This window comes from Diorhabda carinulata, chromosome 3 (assembly GCF_026250575.1).
Source record: "Diorhabda carinulata isolate Delta chromosome 3, icDioCari1.1, whole genome shotgun sequence".
NCBI lineage: Eukaryota > Metazoa > Arthropoda > Insecta > Coleoptera > Chrysomelidae > Diorhabda > Diorhabda carinulata.
This window is the reverse complement of record NC_079462.1, coordinates 28,205,210-28,227,739: the sequence shown is the minus strand read 5'-3', so window position 1 is coordinate 28,227,739 and position 22,530 is coordinate 28,205,210. Positions and strand designations below refer to the sequence as shown.

Below are 22,530 nucleotides of genomic sequence, written 5' to 3'. Positions count from 1 at the left end.
AATAAAATTCTTTATTTACTAATTTATTGTTTTAATGTCAAAATATTTAATATAAAAAGATTAATTTAATTATGTCTATAAGACAAAATAACGCTCAACAGGTCTCCTACTGTGTAGGTTTTTCCCGCTTTTAAATTTCCCAGCTTCTATATTGTACTTTATAATATAAGACATTAAATTATTTGTTTGAATATTGAGGTACTTTGATAGATAGAGCCCTGGAATATCTCTTAATAATCGATATTAAAATTATTTATTATTTAATTATGAGATAAACTTTAAACAATTTTACGTATAGATAGTCAATAAGGGATAAAAAAGAAAAATAGATGACAGAAATAGAAATTTCCATCATCAGTGGCGGCGATTCGACGTTATAAGTGAGGAAGCAAGTTAAAATATGAAACTAAAACTGGCATTGTAAGAGATTGTTTCATGTTATAGTTTGATTTTCGCAGCTACAGGTATTTACTATAAAAATGCGAGGAAAACTAAATACGATTGTAGTTGTCATTGGTTGTACAAAAGTACAAATGAAGGAAGTATATATAAAAATAATAGGCAGTTAGTAATCTAAAAGAAGTAGATAAATGTGAAGTTAACCTGTAATTATTTTTGACATAGAGGTTATGTATCAAAATGGCTAGCTCGTTATGGAATGTTATTTGTAAAAATATAAATGGAAATATAGGGCTTTCCGTTTGTGGATCAATAAGACATGGACATCATTTAAGAGGAAAACCACCAGGTGTTGCGAAATCCTTAGAAACAAAGCTAGCAGGTAAATTCTAATATACATATCTTGAACCTGATTCATATTTGGATATTGGATAAAATTTTATTCTAGAAGCCAATTATAAAGATCCTTCAATTCATTATCGCGTTGATATAGGACTACCTCCACCGCGTGTTTCGAGAACGAAAGTATTACAAGATAGGTTAAAATTATTGAAAGAACAAAGAAAAAACACTGCTCTTGAAAAATTAGCTAGAGATAAAAAATGTAAGTAACTGGTAATTTCTATTATTGTAGGAAATTTATAAAAGGAGATTTCCATTATATTTAGTATTTGTTTCAATTACAATAAATGATCTCTGTTAATATGTCATTCAAGAACAACATTATTAATTGATGATCCTATTTAGTTCATGAAATATTAGAAGAAAAATATTTTCATTGTCTAATTTTAAAGACAGTAACATTTATGTTGACTTTTTGTTGCTGACACAGTTAGATTCAATTGACCTCCTTTATTCATAAAAAAAACTATAATTATCAACATTTACAGTATTGATAAATTTAGAAGAAACTCATAAAGAATGGTTGAAAACAGCAGGACCTCAACAAATTAAACAAATTGGTGATCATTATGGTGTTTTTGAACACTTATTTGGTGATGCATATTTCTACCCTAGAGTACCTTTAAACATATATTATGAAACTGAAAATGGTGATCTACCTGTTTACTTTGGAAATATTATAAAGCCAGCAGATTCAATTAAATGTCCAAAAGTTTTATATGATAGTGATGAAAATATACTTTGGACATTAACATTAGTTAATCCTGATGGGCATTTTACAGAAAATTCAAGTGAATATATCCATTGGTGTGTGTAAGTATTTTATTGAGTAGTGTCACTAATTTTAACAATCAGTTTAACACACAAAATACCTAAATATTTTGTGTGTGCATGTGCAGCTAGAAACATATTCAGAATACATTTGGAATGTGTGTAAATTATTTAGTACAAAAGAAGCTATTAAAAATATTATTTAATGTAAATTGGGGTAAAATTAATACATTTTTTGAAATTTAAAAAAGTTGACTATAAAATTTTCAAACTGATGCCAATGAATTAAAGTTAATTTAATCTTTTGATTTGATAATTTGACCACATTTTTCTCTTAGGTATATAGAAAGATGTAAGTAAAAGTAAAATTAACAAAATGTTTAATTCATAGAAGATTGGAAGTTTAAATGGTTCAAAACATCTGTGGAGAAGAATGAATCCAAAATGATCTTTTATTAAGATTGAAAGATAATGGGACCAGATAAATAAAGATACTTATAATTGTGGTTATTTTTTAATTTGAATTATTCAGTATGTCAACATTATTAGTATAACTTAATTTTCATATTTTGTATGTTTGGTATTTATTATTGCCCAATAATAATGTAAAAATTGTGTTGTTTAGAAACAATTCCTGACTGTTAAATAATATTGACTATTAAAATTGTGAAATTTAATTTCAGAACAAACATACCTGGAAGTAATATAGAAAATGGCGAAACCATCATTGAATATTTGCAGCCTTTTCCACCCAAAGGAATTGGATATCATAGAATGATATTCATACTGTACAAACAAGATAAGAAATTGGACCTCTCTTCATTCAAAAAAGAAGGAACTTGGTGATTAAGTTTCTTATATATTATCATAAATTGAAGACTCTGTTGATGCACAATCTGTTGGAAATTTCTTTCTTCAACTGATTCTTTCAATTTTAATTTAGTGCATAGAAAGGGACAGTACCAAATGTAAATTTTGGTTGAATTTTATATTTCATTACGTACTATTGTTATGTTGGAAGCAATGAAGTTCCAAAAATTAGTAGAAACAGTTATAACAATAGACCTTGGTTTAGGTTTACGTTTTATGATAGGTTGTAGATTTCTTAGTTTCCCTTAATAAGGAGATAATCAATAAACTCATGAGATAAAATTAATGTTGTAAAGAGCAACAAATATTAGCATCATGGATGTTAGAGACATCTATGGATATTTTTTATTACATTTATGGACCAAATCCCCATTAACAGTGTGTATCTAGGGAGTTTATGTTGTTATATAATGTTTGAATTTAGTTTAGATATTTGCTAGTTATATTTGGAATGGTGATAAGATTTATTGATGTTTTAGCCTAACCTTATCAGAGAGAACTTTTAATACTTATGATTTTTACAAACAATTTCAAGACAATATGACACCAGCTGGCTTGGCATTTTATCAGTCAGATTGGGATAAATCTCTAAAAGATTTTTATCACCACAAACTAAGTAAGTATAAGTTTACTAAAATTTCAAATTGGATGTTCGTACTCTTAGAATAATTACTGATAAGTAGACACTATATAACAAATATCAAGCAACTTTCCAAAAGCCTTCCACCTTTTAATTTGAAATGTAAAAATATAGTCACATTAGTCACTTGATTTTTCCTCTTCTGTCAATTGAAAACTCATCTGAAAGGACGTCATTTTGAAACATTAGGAAACATTCAAAAGGTTGAAACCTACGAACTAAAGTCTATTCCAATATCAGATTTCCAGCACTCCTATGAGGAATGGAAGAGGCATCTTTAACACTGCGAGGCTTTCCAAAGAGATAACAATCAATTGTATCTATACTCAAATAAAACTAATTTAAAGAATCAGTCTCAACAACTCATATTTTAAAGAAAACAATGGTAAATGTTATCATACTGGTCGCTTTCATGCAACCTTTCATGGATGTCTCATTGACAATTTTACTTACTAATATTAGAAACTATTTTGCAAATATTGATGTTTATTTTGCAGCTAATGTATTTTATTGCTGTTATTAAATGTCTTTTATATAATCAATAATTGAAGGAGTTTCAAATAAATCACTTTCTTTGATCATCAAACATGAAGATATGTATTTATTTCAAAGAATAACAGAAACTTAATATTGTATATTTTAATTTCAGATATGAAGGAACCCATCTTTGAATATGACTTTCCTCCACCATATATAAAGAAACAGAAATGGTTCCCTATAAGAGAACCATTTAATTTGTATATGGACAAGTACAGAGATCCTAAACAAATTAACAAAGAATTTTTTATGCGTAAAATGAAAAACGTCCATCCGTTTAAAGCTCCACCACCTCCATTACCATATCCTAACGCTGTTTATTTTGAAGGTTACATTCCTTCCTGGCTTAAACTTGAAATTAGAAAATCGAGGCTGAAATGGGGCAGGATAAATGACATAGAATAAAATAACAATGTAATTAATTAGATGTTAATACATAATTTTCAATTACCAAAATTTATTTTGAGAATTTAGTTATTTACCTCAACAATTTGTTTGAAATGCATAATATTATAAGTTAGCATTTCAAACTGTTTAAGAATTTCCAAACTAGTAGATATTATTTGAATATATGAGTTCATACAAAAACAGTAAATATGATATATAATTTTGTAAGTAGATGTCCACATATAATTCAAATGAGCAAGGAAACAAACCGCTCCTCATCGAAAGATACTGAAAATAATTTCTAGAACAGAATTGTAACACAATCAAATTAATACGCTTGAAGAAGCACTAGGTATTTATTATTTAAAAAGCCCAAATTGGTACTACTATTCTCCATAACCACGAGACACTTGATGTTCAATTGAACAGAAATTATATAAAAATGTAGAGCATACAATTTGTTTTTAAGTCTGTTATTTTTCACTAGTAGTTGAAAATTCACATTATAATTGTCACTATGTGTAAAATTTTAAAATGTCCTCTCAAATAAATATGGGAAAGATCACGTTTGGAAATTAATTGACATGTTTTTGATTTTACTTTTCTAGTCTTCTCGATTTATCTTTAATAAAAATAAAACGATGAAATTACTACAAAGGTAAAAGTAAAATAAGATATCAAACATTGATGTGACAAATAAGTTAGTTGCATTTTGCAAACTCTGCGTTAGTGTGTTAGTATATGGGTTCCAAAAAAAAAATCAATTTTAATAAGTATACAAGATTGAGAATATTTTATGAAAATCATAAATTTAAGGTGAGTAAAATTTTTCAATATACAATGATTATATCCCGAAAACAACAAAATTCAAAATAATTTAACCTCAAAATATTAGTGTATATATATATATATATATATATATATATATATATATATATATATATATATATATATTAGATCTCGTGATTGCTAAGTGCCATATTGCCATATTTAATTATTAATTTACCAGACTTATCTAAGATAAAAGTATCTGAAAAACAGATACAAAATACGTATTTCCATCTTATATTTAAAATACTGTATGAATTCATTAATCATTGCCGTGATTAATGGTATTAATAAAATCGAGCGATCGTGTTGTTAGAGGTCAATAAACATAATATAATGTGAGCGTTATTAAATGTATAAGTTGAAAATATACCAGCGATACGGTTTTATTGAAATCACACTGATTGGAGGCCCTCCCCTTTTACAACACATTACGACCTTTCACTCACCACATAGACTTCCAGGACTACTTCAAATAGTGGATATACTCCTAGAAATGTGTTCTTAAAGCTAGTTTGAAGAATTTCACTCGCCAGATAATAAACAAATTACTTATGGAGGAATATGAAAGTAGACGGATACTTTTGTATCAAACCTTAAAGTATATATTTTATTTATGATAGATTATCCTAACTCAGGTATTGCTATTGTCAAATGAATAAACCTGTGCAATTTCCTATGTAAATATGATTTTGTATTTGAATGTTTTCTTATGAAATGTACAAACAAAAAAAATGAATATTAATTTTAGAAAAGAAAGGACTGATCAATTATGAAATGTATGTATTGAGTGAATTTTATACGTCCAATAAAAGAGTGTACAGTTGGCCTGTATAATTTTTCTGACCTTGGTTGTTTTACTGATTCAAAATTATAGAGTCTGGTATTGTCTCGATCGAAGTTTTATGAATACGCAATAAAAAACAATTATTAAAAAATGGTTTAATAAAGGATTGTAAGTAATATTTGATTATATATATTTATTTAAGAAAGGCAAATATTTGAATACGTGTAATTGGTCAGGTTAAAATGATTATTAATGTTCGCTTATTTTTTATTATTATTGATATGACTGAAGGTCGATCTAGTGATAACCATGTTCATTGGATTGAAATATTTTCTAATGGGATAGTTTTTTTTACAAACTTTTTTTTAACAAACTCAAATAAATTACCATTTTGTTAATTGACCTAACAAATAATATATTGAGACAAAGTTGTTGCATACAAAGTGAAAATATTAAAAACTATTCAGGACTATTTTACGGTGGAAGTATTTGGTTCATACTTAATTTGATCTACTAATACTTCACATTTCCAAACCAATTCTGCACATTTTCCTTTAATAGTCAAATTTTGTGTGTTTTGCTGTATGGACATTATGTTAAATACGCGTTATCGAAGATATATTAATTGTATATCGATAATACAGAAAAGGGTTGTAATTAGAAGTTGTTTTTTACATATCGGGGAGGTTTGTCGAAACAGTTACTTTTTAACTATGTTTATTGTTAGTTTTCCAACATTTTTTTGCTGTTATTTGACATAAATTTAGATAAATCTCACGGCTAGGATACATTTTTTTCACAATCAATTTTATTTTTCAACATAGTCCCCTCTTAAGTCTATACATTTGACACAGCAATGCTCCAACCTTTTATCTCTTCCAATTGAAGGTTAGGAAACAGGGCCATATCTGATTAATACAATGGGTGGTCAATCAACTCATATTACAGTTCATGAATTTTAGCGATCACTGAGAAGATGCAATATTCCGATATTGTTGCTTCATTTCAATTTCACTCTTTCCTTATCAAACAATGATGCATAATACTTTCCTGTTATTATTTTGCCTTTTTGAAGATAGTCGATGCACACAATCCCATAACTATCCCAAAAAACCATCGCCATCACTTTTCCAGCCGATGAAACCATATTTGCTTTTTTTCATTTCAGAAGTGTAGTGGTGGATATAAGTTTTATCCACTGTTATGAATTGATGCAAATATTCCACCCCATTTTCCTTAAACCGCATCAATAAGACCTGGGAAATGTTCAATCGAATGCTCTTTTGGTCCGGCACCTATATGGCAAATTCATTTTTTCATTATACCGATAGCCTCTTTTATCTCTCCATCATTAATCTGACGGTCCTCCAACACTATTTGGTAAACTTTTTCGATGATATTATTGGTTGTCACAGTTTTTGACCGCCTCGAAAGCTGTCAAGCTAGTCAAGCTGATACGGCCACATTTTAATTCAGCTTCCCAAAAGTGTTGTCCTCAACAGTTTCTAACCATTCCTACATTCACGTGAAAATGGTGCTTTTTTAAAAACAAATATTTAATGACATCTCGATAGTCAATTTTTTCCATTTTCAGACAAATCTTCATAACCAATCATACGATTGCCAAATAGAAACTAAGCATTCAAAATAGTGAGAATCTCTCTTCGTATGCGTGAACTGAACGTAAAAACGTTTACCTTCAGCCTCTGAAGACGATAACTTGGTTTTCGAAACGTACAGTGTAGTTATGCGTGTTGGTGTAGTGGTAGTGTGAAAAGTGTGTTCAAAATGAATATCACAACGGTTTCAGAAATTCCAATTTAGTATGGAAATTTTTCAGACAGTCATTCCTTCTGTAAACTGCTTAGAACATATGGGACATGATTTTATTATTCAATCAATGTCCTTGCCTATCCTAAGTAATAGTTCCAAAACTATGATATAGGGCATCCTCCACGATGACAAAGGATTCCATTTCAAACAGTTGAAGACATGTTTCAAAGACGTCCTCAGACAACTACCTTTATCACACCACGGTTTAAGTTCACTTAAAACCCATATAAAGGCTTATCGTACACTTCGAGATAATGTGTATATAAGTTTCGTCCTCTGTGCAACAAAATCTGCACGCCGCGCATTATCTGCTAAGTCTAGCGACTTCAGGTGTCTGTTGAGGCGACAGTGCCCCGATAGAACTATTGTTAGTATTCGTATACTGTTCTTACATAGGTGGATACATTCAGCTGATCTTCTCTGATTGTAGTTTCCCAGGAAAATCTCAGTCCCAGAATGTTGTCCCAATAATTGGTTTTGCTCATATCTACCTTCTTTTCCAATGCTTTTTCTATTGTTTTGTAACTGATACCGCATAAGGGTATCATGATGAAGGGCTTGTCTGCCTCCACTTTAGCAAGCTTATCAACTATTTCATTTCTCTTCACTTCGTACAAAGCCACTGACTTTTATCTTTTTCATTATCATATAGGACCCATTATTCGTTTCCAGTAAACAAGTGATCAAATAACGGTTAGGTATGGAATCGTTCAAGGAATACGTTGCATGTGACGAATTGGTTGGCTTTGTTTTGTTCGTACCGATTATTGGGGACCAAATATTTGTTCTGTTTATTTTTCCAATCTGCTGCTACTGTTCCTCGATTACCAGATGTGGATTTACTTCCACTTCTGCCCTTAGCAATTCGTTGTCCTTCCTGTTCAATAGGAGTCAGCACTCTCTAAAGTTCTAGCTCTGGTCTCAATTACCGAATCTAAACTAATAAAACCATCTTAGGCATTTACGAAAATCTAATGCACTAGGATAAACATCGCAAATGTTTTCTGATGCAACTGCGTTATTACCCTTGCGAAACTCAAAAAGCAAACAATGATGCTGATAAGCGCCTCTGGTACTTGACTGGCCATTTCATCCCAACTTACAAAAAAGTCTAATTTTCAATTATTTAGAAATTAATAAGTATCAATAATCTTAAAAGACATCAATTTCTAGTCCCCATAATATTATTCATAATTTGCCGCAGTTTTAACTCGACTGCTTACATTTCAATTGTGTTATTAATCGGTAAAATAAGATATGAAAACGATGTATGCGAAGAGACCATTAACTTTCGGTTCGATTGAAGGACTTTTCAGAAACTATAACACGGGTTCAATTATAAAACTTATCAGCTGATTGCGGATAAGAACTTTTGATTCTTATTACTTTTATGCGTGTTAATTCTTCGCTGATATTTATTTAGTTGTTTATTAGATTCTAGATGTTTATCACATGGATTTTGCACTAAAGTTCAACACTAATTTTTTTAAATGATTTTTTACTGGAATGCCAAAACAACCTATCAATAACGCTGCTCATGAGAATTAATAGCAGACAGTCATTAAGTGGAATAAATTATTTTTAAAGTTCAAAAATCCATAGAAAAATGAAACAACTCGTCAGCTGATCACATTTACATACGGTGTATCAGGGTAGAAACAGTTTCCGGACAACAATGACGAACCCCATTCAGATCATAATAAGGGTTAACTCAATCATAGTTTTCGAAAAGTCCTTGAGAAAAATTTTTATTTTAACACAAACTTTTAATGATCATTAAAAAGGTATGACCCTGAATATATGTAATAACTTTCAAGTAATGTCTTAAATAATTATTTTTGGATAGGTATTTAGAATAAAAATAAACACTCTGTTTATAAAACTTTTATATTATTTTTAAAAGAGAATCTAAAGGAATAATGTACTTTCAGATAAAAATGGACGAAAGAAGTAAACATTTTTTGGATTTAGAAACGGGAGAAATATCGGTATTTTTGCCAATATCAAATGTCGAAACAGGGGAAAATGAAATCTTATTCACAAGAAGATTTCAAATACCAAGTATATATTACAAACCACCAAAAGACACTAAAATAAAGCACAAAGGAAAAATTCGGAAAGCAGATCCATTAGAATCTCAGTTAATTACAGCAGCTATATTTCTATTGCCGACTATGATATTTTTCCATCCAATACTTTCTCTCCTCGTTTGCATCGCCGAGATTATTATACACAACTGGTTTCACAAAAAAAATAAAACTCTTGAGGGCAAATCAGTTTATTACCAAAGTCCGCTACATGGAATTTCCAAGGAAATGTGTGCAATATGTAAAGAAGAAAATGCTAAAGTAAAAATAGCTAAACTTCAAGATATTTCTCACGATAAATTCAAACATTATATTAAACGAGTAGTTACTTAAAAATGCCGGAGTAGTTTTTGATGGGTTTAACAATAAAATCCATGTTTTTGTTTTTGTACTTACTTTTATTATTTGTAAATTTGAAATGAAAAATAAAAATTATCAACTGGTTTTGAAATATCTGTTTAATTTAAGCATTTTCGTTCATAACCTTGTCTATTAATACAAATAATTAGAAAGGTGATATTAACGTGGTGTGCTCTAATATTATTTAAAGAATTTTGTTATAATAGTAAAGATCAGAATTCCTAACGAATTAATAACGAATATTTTTATTGTAGCCGTAGAGAACATAACTGTGGGGTGTCACGATTCCAGTTATTGTTACTACGAAATGATTTATTTTCAATTCTTTTTTCACGAACGACAAAACATTTCATCAGCTATAGTTCAAGACCTCACTTCCCCCCAGAGGGTAAAGTAGGTAGGCCTTATTTGATTACGTACATTCTAAGGATTTTGTGTTAAATGATATGGGAATGAAATCATGAAAAAATTGTTATATTTTTTTAATATCTTAAATCCTAGCAATAAAATGATGAATAAAATATTTACATTTAGTTTAAAAAAATTATTAATCTACCTCAGTCTTACTATTTCTCTGGCAGAAATTTTAGCAATAACATGGAAGTCCTTATCAAGGTGGCTCCTCCAAAATTTACATCGCCCCCAAATAACTGCAGGATAATTGGGACTCTGAATACCTTGGAAGATTCTTGCAATAGCTCTACCAGTGAAATTATTGTCTCTATACATCGAAATAATTGCATGAATATCGGCCACTAATTGTTCTTCATCAACTTTTGGATAATCTATTTCTGGTACTAATTTTAAAGGATCGGGCATACCAAAATATTCTCTCACTTTAGTTTTTATAAGGCTGTCGCTTTCTTCGAGCAAACAATGTTTAAAAGATGATGTAGCTACTTGTAGAAATGTTTGATGAATTGCATTTAATTGACGTAAAGCTGTTCTTTCTTGTTCTACAACTCGAGTATAAAGGTTTTCTAGTGCTTCGTCTAATTTTTCGTCTGCAAGATTACCAGGAGCCAAAAGTCTAAAGCCCAAGTCCGAAAATTGTACGTTTATTGTTGATCTTTTTGGTTGATTATTGACTAAAAAAAATAGAATAAGTATGTATGAGATATTCAAAAATAAATAAAAATAGTATTTTAACGGAAGGTATAAATAAATGAAATCACTAAGTAGAGGTGGCCAAAGCGTCGATCGCGAATATAATTTACGTAGTCCACACGACCATCCCGAAAAGGATTGCGATCAAAAATTGAAATATAAAATATGATATTTCTAACGTTGGATGAAATTGCACACAGTGTGTATAATTTTATTAAAATCTGTTTCGTAGTTTAGGATTCCATTGCGGACATTCGATTCACTACTACCACTACATCGACATTCACAATTAGACTCTGTCACTTTCTGAAAAAAATAACTTGGTAATCGAAACATCCGTCAGACAGTGTAATTATAAATGTTAATGTAGTTGTAGTAGTGAATAGTGTGTTCAGTATTATTTATATTAATTTGTATTAAAAATAGATAGTTGAAAACATCATTTTACTTTAGATATAAATTTTAAATCTTTATGCAAAAAAAATATTACCCGTAATCCATTCCAGATTTTTTAGCTTATGTTTACAAATTCCACTTTCCCAGCCCATCGCAGCAGCAACATCTATTACAGGAAATTCCAACACATTGGGTGAACTTCCCTCTTTATTTTTGTGTAATGCTAATGCCATAGCTAAAGGGGGGCAATCTTTGGCTACTTTACGAATTTGTAGAGGACCTTAAAATAATAGATACCAATAATTCGTAAAAAAAATTACGATTATACTAACAATTGAAATTTAATTAAAAACGTGAGGAAAACTTGAAATATATTGTTTGTTTTCAACTGAAAAGATGTTACAGTTTTTGTAAATTGCTATTAATGTAAATGTAAAATAATTGTTTTAAATTTCCTCGTATATAACATTAGTTAACATTTGTCTCTGTTTAAAATTCAAATTCATTTTACATACAGAAAATTAAAATCAATTCACAGCCAGTATTGATAATCTATTACATGAAAAAATATTTTGTTTGGTACATGGAAACGCTTGTACATTATTATGATTATGAATGATTCAGGAAACGTAAATAATTCAAATACTGAAAGGGATTGGGTTACAGCACGACGTGAAGGTCCTAGTTATACTATGAACTGTAGTGTAGGCCAAGAAAGATCAAAAATTGGAATTATACTCAAAAATCATCCTGAAACAACGTTTTTTAATTGTTTGACTCATAATTTGGGATTCTTATACCTGTGTGTATGAAAATGTTTGATTTGAGTGAAAATCTGGGCAATGTCTTTACCTGAATAAGATACAACTTTGCAAATTGTGTAAGCTGGACTAAGCAGTTCGATATATTTATTTTCATGAAGTTCTAAATAACATAAAAGTGTGGAAATATTTTCTTCCGGAATATCCAAAGCTTGAACTGTTGATTCTATTGAAAACGCAACTTCATGTTTTGGACATTCTCCTTTACAAGAACAAGGAATAAATATTTTTTCTAGTAATTTCCTAATCACAAAACGATCGATAGAATTTGAATGTATATGACGGCGTAGCTCATTCTCATCACGGCCCTAAAACAGAAAAGTTAATTTAAGCAAATATCAATTTGAGAAATAAGTATCATTAAAATAAGACATATTCTTTTTTTATATAAAAAGCAAATATAATAGAGGAAACCCTATTACACTCGAGTGGTTCGAGTCGTGTCTGCCACGTCTGTGAATATTGATCTTGAACTTCTGTAGGTTGTAGTGTTCGGAAAAAAGATGTGCTTTGGTAGTTGATTCCACAGGCTTGTACTTCTGCACAGAATTGAGTCCCAATAAACTGCAGGCGAACTCGGTGTTTATAATCCACGTCTGCCTGTTGAGTAGGTCTATGGGAATTATGTTGACAGAGCGTTTGCCATAGTAGTATCGGTAAAACAGAGTCAGGTCAGCGACTTTCTTCTATGCTCTCCAAGTTTCTGGGTCGCCGAAAAATCGAATTTCTCTCTTCTGTGTTGAGCCGAGCATTCTAAGAATAGCTTGGAAGGAGATTCGAAAGCAAGTGTCTGGACCCTATACGTTACATGACAATAAAAATGGAAAGAATTCGCAACAACGAACAAAATGTTGATTGAAAGCACGTCTTACCAAGAGGAAATTTTGGAACGTGGAAGCGACGAGGCACGAATGAAATCAGTCGAATTAACAATGTTCTGGTATCGTCTGGCATCGACTTCGCCCCGAAAGAACAAAGTAAGAACAATCAAATAGAATACCGAAAAGCTTAAAAACGACCCCATACGTGCAGATGAGTATCGATCACCACTAAGAAATAAAATAATAGATGCCATAATATCAATATTCAGCATGTTAATGATGATGTAGACGCGATTTGGAAAAAGTCGAGAACAATAATTACGGAAACTGCGACAGAGAGTAAAATGAACCAGGAATAGTTTCATAAAGAATGCAGACACATCATATAGGAAAAAAAGCGAAAAGCAGAGTAATGAACCGAAGAACCCGACGTAATGTGGATTTAAGAATTAAGATATAAGAACCTCAATAAGGAGTCATAAGCTGATGATGAGAAAGAAAAAAAGAGACACCAAAGGGTGAAATTAGAAAAATCGATTAACTAAGTGGAGGAATTGAATAATGGAAAAATATTTTCAATATAGAATGCCTGTAGAAACGCAGACGCAGAATAATAAGTAATGAAGAAGCAATGTTTAAAAGATTGGGTCAGCATTAATTAATTGAAAAGGAAGTAAACCCATGGGTCGAGATGATTAAAAGATTTTTTGCAGATGATACTGAGGATATACCTACACTCATGGAAATACTATTCATTAGTAAAATGATGAACAATGTACACGGGGATGATAAAATACATTTTGATCACATGATTATGTGGAATAATTTATGTCAGACAATAAAAACCCCTGTAAGCCGCATATATTATAGAATAACCAGAAATATCATTGAATTGATGAGATATTATGAATGCAATATAAATAATTTACCTTTGGATCCAAAAACACATGGCACTGCGCTTTTAAGCCGTCTCTCCCAGCCCTTCCAACTTCTTGAACATAACTTTCAAAACTACTAGGCATATTATAATGTATCACAGCTCTAATATCAGATTTATTTATACCCATACCAAATGCTACAGTGGCAACAACAATTTTAAGTTCACCAGACATAAATGCGTTTTGTATTGCTCTCCTGCGACTTGCTGATAAACCAGCGTGATATGGTTCGGCTTGAACACTTATACGTTTCCTCTTTTTAGTTCCTTCCTCTACAAATACAAAACAATTCTCTCTATATATATGAAATATGCTAAAAGAGTGTCTATATTTCAATAGAAAACTTTGAACTTAAAAAAACACTAAAAGTTGAGTCCTAATTAAATTTTTTAGCCATTATTTTAAGAACTTTGATATCGATAAGAATTTGCATTGCAACATAATAAACAAGGAAAAATTAATGACTCGAAATGTATGTGACAACTACTAAATAAGTTTGATTACAAAATGCGAAGGTTAAATATTATAATTTCCCACTGATTTGTTTTTTTTTTCTAAAATCTACTCCAAGATAATATCAATTAAAAATAAATATTTGCTTTTCATAAACTGCAAGAAAATTTATACTCACCCGTAGGTCGTTCATTTTTAAGTGATGTCCTCAAAAACGTAGCAATTCTTTCGCATTCTTGCCTCCTTGTACAATAAACAATGATGCTATTACAATCTTTAAATCTATCGGACAGTAACAACATCAACAATGCATTGTCCTTATTTATATCTTTAGAAACAGAAAGTTGTAAATTATCTGGTAAAGGAATATCTTTTATAACTCCTTTTTCTCCGTCTGGTATTTCTAAATGTTGTATAATACTATTTTGAGTCGCTTTCGTAGCCGTTGCCGTCAATCCGAGGATAGTTTTTACACCTAAACTTTGTCTCAATACCCTACAAATCATAAGATAACTCGGTCGAAAATTATGCGACCATTGAGACACACAATGAGCTTCGTCGATGCAAGCAAAGGCGATAGGTGGAAGTTTTCTCAAAAATGAACTAAAACCTAAAAAAATTAGGAGTAATGAAATTTCAAGACTATTTCAATATAGAAAACTTGGATAATGGTATGTCATAATAATTTTCTTATTTTGTTTATTCCTTAACTAATCTATCTTCTAATAAGAAATCATACCTAACCAAGTCCTCAAAAATATTGCAATCAATAGGTTGGACATGTTTGAAATTTCATTTCTGATTAAATTTTGTTGAAGAGATAGCTCATGTAAATTGTGAGTCAGAGCTTGAGAGCGAGTATTGAATTGCATCCTCAAGAAGCACTGCATAGCACAAAGAAAAAAATATTCTACGAAGAAACCTTTCAGTTCTAATTTGTCAATAATGTAGCTGTAAGCATTAAGACGACTTTTTTCAATGATGGTGTGGCCTTCTATGTTAATGCGTTCTCATACAATTACTTACCAACCATCATACGCATACCTTATTTGCTTGCAGCATTGTGTAAATCTTTATTTAGCTCATTTGTGAACAGGGAAACATAGATCATTATCAAATACGTACAATCTAAAACATTACCTACATTCATTGGTAATCTTCTCAGTCAAATGAGTAGTAGCAAACTGTAATTGTGCTCTTTAATAAACTGGGGTTAGCAGTGCCTTAAATTGAACTCTCTTATTTCTTGGCGAGGTGAAATATATGTAATTTGGATCTAATGTGGTTACCAATTATTAACTCACCTTTTTGTTTTTCACCTGAAACCACTGCCTCAGGTGACACCAATAAAATACTTAATTCTCCCATTGAAATTGCTTCCATAATCTTTTTTCTTTGTACAGCTGTCTGATTTGAATGAAGACATGCAGCTTTCATAAACTTAGGTATACCTTTAAAATATATTTTTAGATGGGAACAGTTATTTCAACAAAATTTTCATGCAATAAAAATAGAATTAAATAATATAATTGAATAAACTGATCACAAAAATAGGTTTTTATTGGATTTAATTGTAAGCCAGCTGGCAAGGTTATGGCTTCAGTATTTTGGGATGCATATGGAATATTGTCCATCGACTATCTCCAAAAGAGGAGACAATCATTATCGAATGCCACATAGTGCTGGATTGTTTTACTTGCAAACATCAGGGAATAACGGCCTCATATGTCGAAGAAAAAACATCAAAACAATGCACCGATTCATAAGTCGAATAACACTTCGACTTGCTTCCTTATCCACCTTATAGTCCAGATTTGCAATTGCTGAAAGTGAGGTCTATTTTAAGGCAAAAGCAAATCCTTCTACAGCACGCCTCTTGGAGGAGATAAAATTGAGAAATGTAATCGATTTTTGACAAAAATATGTATTTTTCTTACTTATTGAGTGATGTGATACGTACCTATAATTTGGTCATCCATCAAAGATACTAGAGGAGATATAATTAAGGATATACATGGTTCTCTTTTGGAGTACAAATATGCAGGTAACTGATAACATAAACTTTTACCAGATCCTGTACTAAGCGTTACCAAAGTTGATTTTCCAGATAAAATTCGCATTATTGCACGTTCTTGACCCGGTCGGAATGAGGAGTGGCCAAATTGTTTCAGACTTTGAAATACTTCATCGGGAGTATCTGGAATTTTGTTTTTGCTGCACAAATATATAGTTTATAAACAAGAATACATCTGATATCAATGTTTAATAGACCTATGTATCTGCCTGCTTGGTAATTTTATTCAAATTCCAGTTAAACGAGAGCATGAGCTTAATACAAAATACTTATTGTCGAATAACGTTTTCAAATTATTATCAAGATATCTTGTTGATCATATCTATACATTCTTTATTTAAAAATTAATGTGATATTTTGGAAATTGTCATTGACATCTGTATATATAGAAAAGTATAAATTTTTTCATAGTTAACAAAGTAAAAAAATTATATAATTATATAAACTGAAAAGTAATTTTGTCAAATATAAACCCCAGTTAAATTTAGATAGTGAATTATTGTGGCAAATAAGTAAAACTAAAAAAATAACCTATTTTGATTTATTTCCTCTTCTGGCATCAATCATTCCTACCTTATTTTATATTTCAATAAGTTCAAAAGATATCTCATGTAAATTCTGAGGCCGATTTAATAAGCCCATCAGGCGACTATCAACTCTACCAAAATATGCTCTATTGAATTGAGATCAGGGCTTTCAACAGGTGCTTGGATATTGTTCATTTCAAGGTGAAAATTAGGGGTTCTAATACGTAGATATTATCCCAGTGAACATTAAGATGTGTACAGTATTGCACCTCCTTTTGTTTGCATATCTGTAAACTGCCAGAAAAGCAAAATCTCTATTTATTTGAGAACCAGAACCATTGGTGATCTTCTCAGTTTAAAGACAACTGTACACATGCATTTTTTTGCACATGTTTTTTTGATGCCCAATTCAGGCAATATGGGTATCAAATCAAGCTCTAAAAATCTCATCCTTTATGTATTATTACATTGATAGTACCACACAATACTTTCGATAACCAAGTTATCGTCTTCAGTGATTGAACTGTTCACCTCAAGACCATAGCTTGGTTATCGAAACGCGCGTCAGACAGTGAAATTTTGAGTGATGGAGTAAACAGTGTGTTCAATATGAATATCACGGTTTCAGAAATTCCAACGTAGTGCCACATAATATATTGAAGAAGCAAAGTAGTCTTCTGTCTTAATGCTTGTAGCTCCAAAAATTGTTCATGAATTACATCAGTTACATGACTCTGACCTACCTTTTATTTTTTCAGAATAAACCAATGGGTTAGTTTTTCTGTGTAATGTATTATAGTAGATTTAACATGGTTACCAACTACCACCCACCTTTTTTTCGCGTCTGATTTAAAATTACGTCCTTAATTATAAAAGTAGAAAATTCTTACCAATGATTTCATTATTTTCATTTAATTTATAATAAGGTTCAACTACTGTAACAGTATCCAAGTACATTTTGACATCTAATTTTTTGGCATATTCTTCGAGTTTTATAGTTTCTGTTAACAACTCTTCACAATTGAAATCGTCTTCAAACATTTCATTGTCGCTAGAATGTCCTCCACCGTCATTTTCATTGTGTTTTATTTCCTTTAGGGCTAATTTTGGTTTCCTTATGTTTAAATTTCCTTCTAATGCCATTTTTGATGCTTCTTCTAAAGTAGGGAAAGGACAAACTTCCTCAGTTTCAGCATCCAGTGCTAGCAGAGAATCGCCTTTTCCAGCTTTGCATTTTTGAGCAAAATGACCAACTTGCCCACAATTAAAACAAGTCAGCATACCACCATCACAACCGCCCATGTCCATATCTGGACCAGAAAGAGCTTTGGCTTTTTTCCACTGAGATTTTTTATACCTACTAAAATTCATTCCAGTTTTTCCCCTAACAAAAACTTTCTTTTTGATGTTTATGCGGATAAAATTGTCGTTCAAACTTCCAGAAGATATCTTTTGAAGTAATTTTTCTTCATTTAGCTGCTGTTTGTTCTTGATTTTGTCTAAAAAAGTACAATTATTATAAATGCCATTGATCTTATTGTGCTTCCTAGTATGAAATTTCGAATGGTGTTGCCGGTTGAGGAGCTAAAATAAAACTGTCCAAGTGTTTTTTAAAATGCCAATGCCTATTTTATTTGATCTATATCAAGGATTTTAAAAAACTTTTGGACAGTTTTATTTTCAGTCCTCTGCCCGCAACACCATTCCACCATTATTATTGTAAATATTTATAGTTGTAACACATTTTCAAATTTGTTTCTTTTTTGAGTATAAAAATAATCAAATTAATTAATAATCAGTGATAAAGTATGAGGATTTTGCAATTTTATTATCTATTGCCTCTTAGTAAGTAGTAGAGAATCTTAAAATTAAATTTCACTACATATATAGAATCAAATTCAAAGGAACAACTTTAAGTTGATTTTATTTCCTGCAATTGTAATTTTTTTAGATAAGAATCAATTCAAATAAATAATTTGAAATTTCTTTCTATTGAAAAAAATTTGAGTGTAATTATTTAGAAAAATATCAACTTACTTTCATGTTTTGATGTTTCATCATTATTGCTCTCCTTAGAACTTTGACCTCTTATTAAAATTTTGTTCTCTTTTAAAATATTCTTGACACTATCATATCTGGGAGCAACTATTCGAGGTTTAATGGAAAATTCTAAATCATATTTATCATTTCCCTCATCTAGTAAATTGTTTGTATCAACTGTTCTTTTATTAGATTTTTTAGACGATTTTGAAATTTTGTTTTTCTTTGGAATTTGTTCATCTTCATCTTGCAATTCGCTCTTATTTTTCTCTTTGGCACTCAATTCATATTCTGGATCTTTTTCATCAGTATCTGTATGAAAAGCATCTTCTTCACTACTTGAAAATTCTTGGAAGCTAGATTTTACTTTAGTTTTTCTTGAAGATCTTCTTTGTGATACTGGTGTAGCTTTTGTAAAATTTTTGGGTGTTGGATTTTTCTTGGATGTTTTAGCTCGTTGTTTACCTGCTACATGTGTTTTGTTTTTATTGACGAACTCTTTGTCGCTTTTGATTTTTTTATTAGTTTTGGTATTTGACGTTGTTGTAGTTTCACTTTTATTTATTTTTGATGTAATTATAGTATCTGTTTTATCTGTTTGTTCATATGTACTGTTGACCACTGCTAAATTGGTACTTGATTGATTTAAAACTAGAATATTTTCATTTTCTACTGTTAATTTATTTTCAATTTTTTCAGGTTGAGGTACATTATGTGGTGTATTATCTTCAGTTTCATCAGTTTTGTTTTGAATTTTTGATTCAATTTTTTGAGAGCCGGGACTAATATCAACTTTTCGTTTTTTTGCAACATGAAGTGGAGGAATTGATTTGTAAGAATCTTCTTCATCAGAATTTTCAATTACATCTTCACTGTCATAATCCAATTTGGTTAATTCAACATTATCAACTGAAAATAATTAACAGTAAAAACATATTTGATACAATTCACCTGAATAATCGATAATAGAATGCCTTAACTATTTATTTATATTTGTGTCTATTGATTATGTAAAGAATGTCTCATATAAAAAAATAATAAACAAAGTCAAGTCAATTATTCTGCATTACTATTACATAGTTTAAAGCAGACTTGATGGGGCGTCTATTAAGCCAGCGAGGCGGAAATAATGGATTGAAAAGAAAATGGAGCTCCAAAAAATGAAGTGCTCTAACCCCTAACTAATTAACCCTAGCCTCGCCAGCTTAAGCGTTAAGTTAGCGAGGCACAGGTTTATCTTGCGATCTAGAATAGATAACGACATTTTTTCACACCTTAATTTATCACTCGGCTCTAGCTCATAGACTTCCTATGCTCCAAGCATCAAACCCCTTTTGTGTTGCAATCCTTAACAGGGAGCGACAATTTTTTTAGTTATTATCGTTAAGTGACGGTGTTTTCGCTTGTAAATATTTTATTACTAATTGATTACTGCAAAACTAACCAATTAACCCCTGCATTAGGGGGTAGTAATGTTTCTTAGTTTTGTTTTGATAACTAACGAGATTCTTCTATTAATCTATTTTTTGATAGTTTATGACCGTCACCAACAAATTGTTAAGACTTTTCCACATTCAATTTTAAGCTATCAGAAATGGAGCATTATACCAGAGAATAAGTGATTAGTTCTGTTACCCTTAGAAAACTTGTAAATCAAGAATTTTGAGATGTTGCGCCAATAATATCAATTTTTATAATCTCCAACTTTTTTATATTTTAATAATACAGAATTCAGTCGATAAAGTGTTAAAAAAATGGATTAACAGAAGAATATCTTTAGTTATCACAAAAAAACTAAGAAACATTCAACCTCTCCTACTCCTGTTAATGTGTTCCACCATAGAATTTTTCTGCCTGCAGGGGTTAATTAGTTAGGGATCAGAGCAACTAATTTTTTTTCAGTAATGAAATAGTAACAAATTACTGTAGGTACTATTTGTTTTTGAGTCTCGAATAGGTTAGTACATAAACACAAGGGAATACATATAACAAATATCTATACAGGATACTCTTAATACATAAAATTTTTAGATTGTATTACGAAAATATTCATAAATTTATAAATAAACAATAATATATTGGAGTATATGTAAACTGTTCAGCTCAAATAACTTACACTAGGTATTGGTATTATCTAATACATTTTTAACATACCTCTCAAATCATCTGAACCTTCAAGTAACGTTTTTGTAACCTGAGTAATCCTTCTTAACCATTCCTTATCAACACTTTTCAAAGATTTTGGCCCATTAGCATTTGCAAAGGTTTGCACTACGTTTAACGGTTGCGACAGGGATCCAACTGAATGTGATACACCCATGAACAAACTTTCTGTATAATCATTTTGTAAAGAAGTTAAAGCTTCTTCACTTGAGAAACTCGAAAAAGAAGGAGTAGGCTGAGTTAAAGTTGCTTTTTCAAAAGTTGTTTTATTTTTTTGTGATGGACCCAAAGATTTTCTTGGGTTTCTTTTGGTGAATTTTGAGCCACAAAATAATTTTTTTGATATGTTTAAATTTAAGTTAGGTTTCTCTTCCTCCTTATTGACTTTATTTTCATATTGCTTGATATTTAAATGGGATCCCCAAACATCTTCATTAATGGGGTTTACTGCAACTGAACTGTTCATAAGATCTTTTGAAGTAGAAGAAATTGTGGTTTCTTCATTATTAGAATGTTCTGTATTCACTGCTATAGAATCGTCCGGAAAATTTGTTACAGTAGGATCAATTGTCGTTTCTTCTCCATCATTTTCGCTTTCAAGATCTTCAAAACCTTCGACGCCTTTAAAACTCTGTTCAAGTATAGCAGTTTTCAAATAAAAATACTTACGATACGCATTCCTCACCTCTCTGGAAGCTTCTTTAATATCAAGCTAAAATTTGTATATGTATTAATAAGGATTTTACTAAAAAATATTAATATTACTTTTGAAGGAACTCTTTTGTATTTTTTCTGAAATTTATGTTCCCATATTTTCACGATATACTTGCATTTTTCATAGGTTTTTTGATGTTCCGGTTCCAAGAATTCCATTTATATTCTCAAAATATACTTCCAGATTCAGTAAATTGTATCCGATTAAAAAACTTATTAGAAGGTCAACAAAATAAACTATACCAAAAACATTCAATTTCCAAATTTATTATTTATTTCTCATTTCCCGCTATATTTTGACATTGACATACCTCTTCTTTATCTTATTTGAAAATTTAAAAATATATTCTAAAAAAATGGACACGCTAAATTACATCCTAAATTCTATGTATATATATATTATAACGAAAAATTTAGATGTCTAATAGTGTTTCTCACACTATCAAACAAGTTCATGATATTTTTCCATTTTAATAGAAAAAAATATCATTCAGTTCTCTCACATTCTTGGATGTGAGGAAAAAGATACAAAAACATTTTTTCATCAACTTATAACAAAGCTGAGAGAGAAACAG

At 30.4% G+C, this 22,530-nt stretch overlaps 2 protein-coding genes and 1 long non-coding RNA gene across 3 annotated transcripts; 2 read left to right on the top strand and 1 right to left on the bottom strand.

Moving 5' to 3' along the window:
• Window positions 1-573: 573 nt before the first annotated feature.
• Window positions 574-4,079, top strand: LOC130891119 (39S ribosomal protein L38, mitochondrial). The gene is made up of 6 exons (XM_057795684.1): window positions 574-781; window positions 848-1,003; window positions 1,290-1,614; window positions 2,256-2,414; window positions 2,922-3,058; window positions 3,732-4,079. The coding sequence occupies exons 1-6, from the start codon at window positions 640-642 to the stop codon at window positions 4,022-4,024; spliced, it is 1,212 nt and encodes a 403-aa protein (XP_057651667.1). The 5' UTR covers window positions 574-639; the 3' UTR covers window positions 4,025-4,079.
• Window positions 4,080-5,628: 1,549 nt separating this feature from the next.
• LOC130891596 (uncharacterized) lies at window positions 5,629-9,992 on the top strand. Its single transcript, XR_009058927.1, has 2 exons — window positions 5,629-5,789; window positions 9,386-9,992. It is a non-coding gene; the product is annotated as an uncharacterized LOC130891596 (long non-coding RNA).
• Window positions 9,993-10,368: 376 nt separating this feature from the next.
• LOC130891595 (ATP-dependent DNA helicase Q4) lies at window positions 10,369-22,412 on the bottom strand. Its single transcript, XM_057796426.1, has 11 exons — window positions 22,007-22,412; window positions 21,233-21,953; window positions 19,076-19,987; window positions 17,929-18,537; window positions 16,398-16,634; window positions 15,742-15,888; window positions 14,616-15,047; window positions 13,976-14,256; window positions 12,257-12,533; window positions 11,499-11,684; window positions 10,369-10,989 (listed from the first exon to the last, which is right to left on the bottom strand). Exons 1-11 carry the CDS (start codon window positions 22,112-22,114, stop codon window positions 10,454-10,456), a joined length of 4,446 nt encoding a protein of 1,481 aa, XP_057652409.1. The 5' UTR covers window positions 22,115-22,412; the 3' UTR covers window positions 10,369-10,453.
• Between the last annotated feature and the right edge of the window lie 118 nt (window positions 22,413-22,530).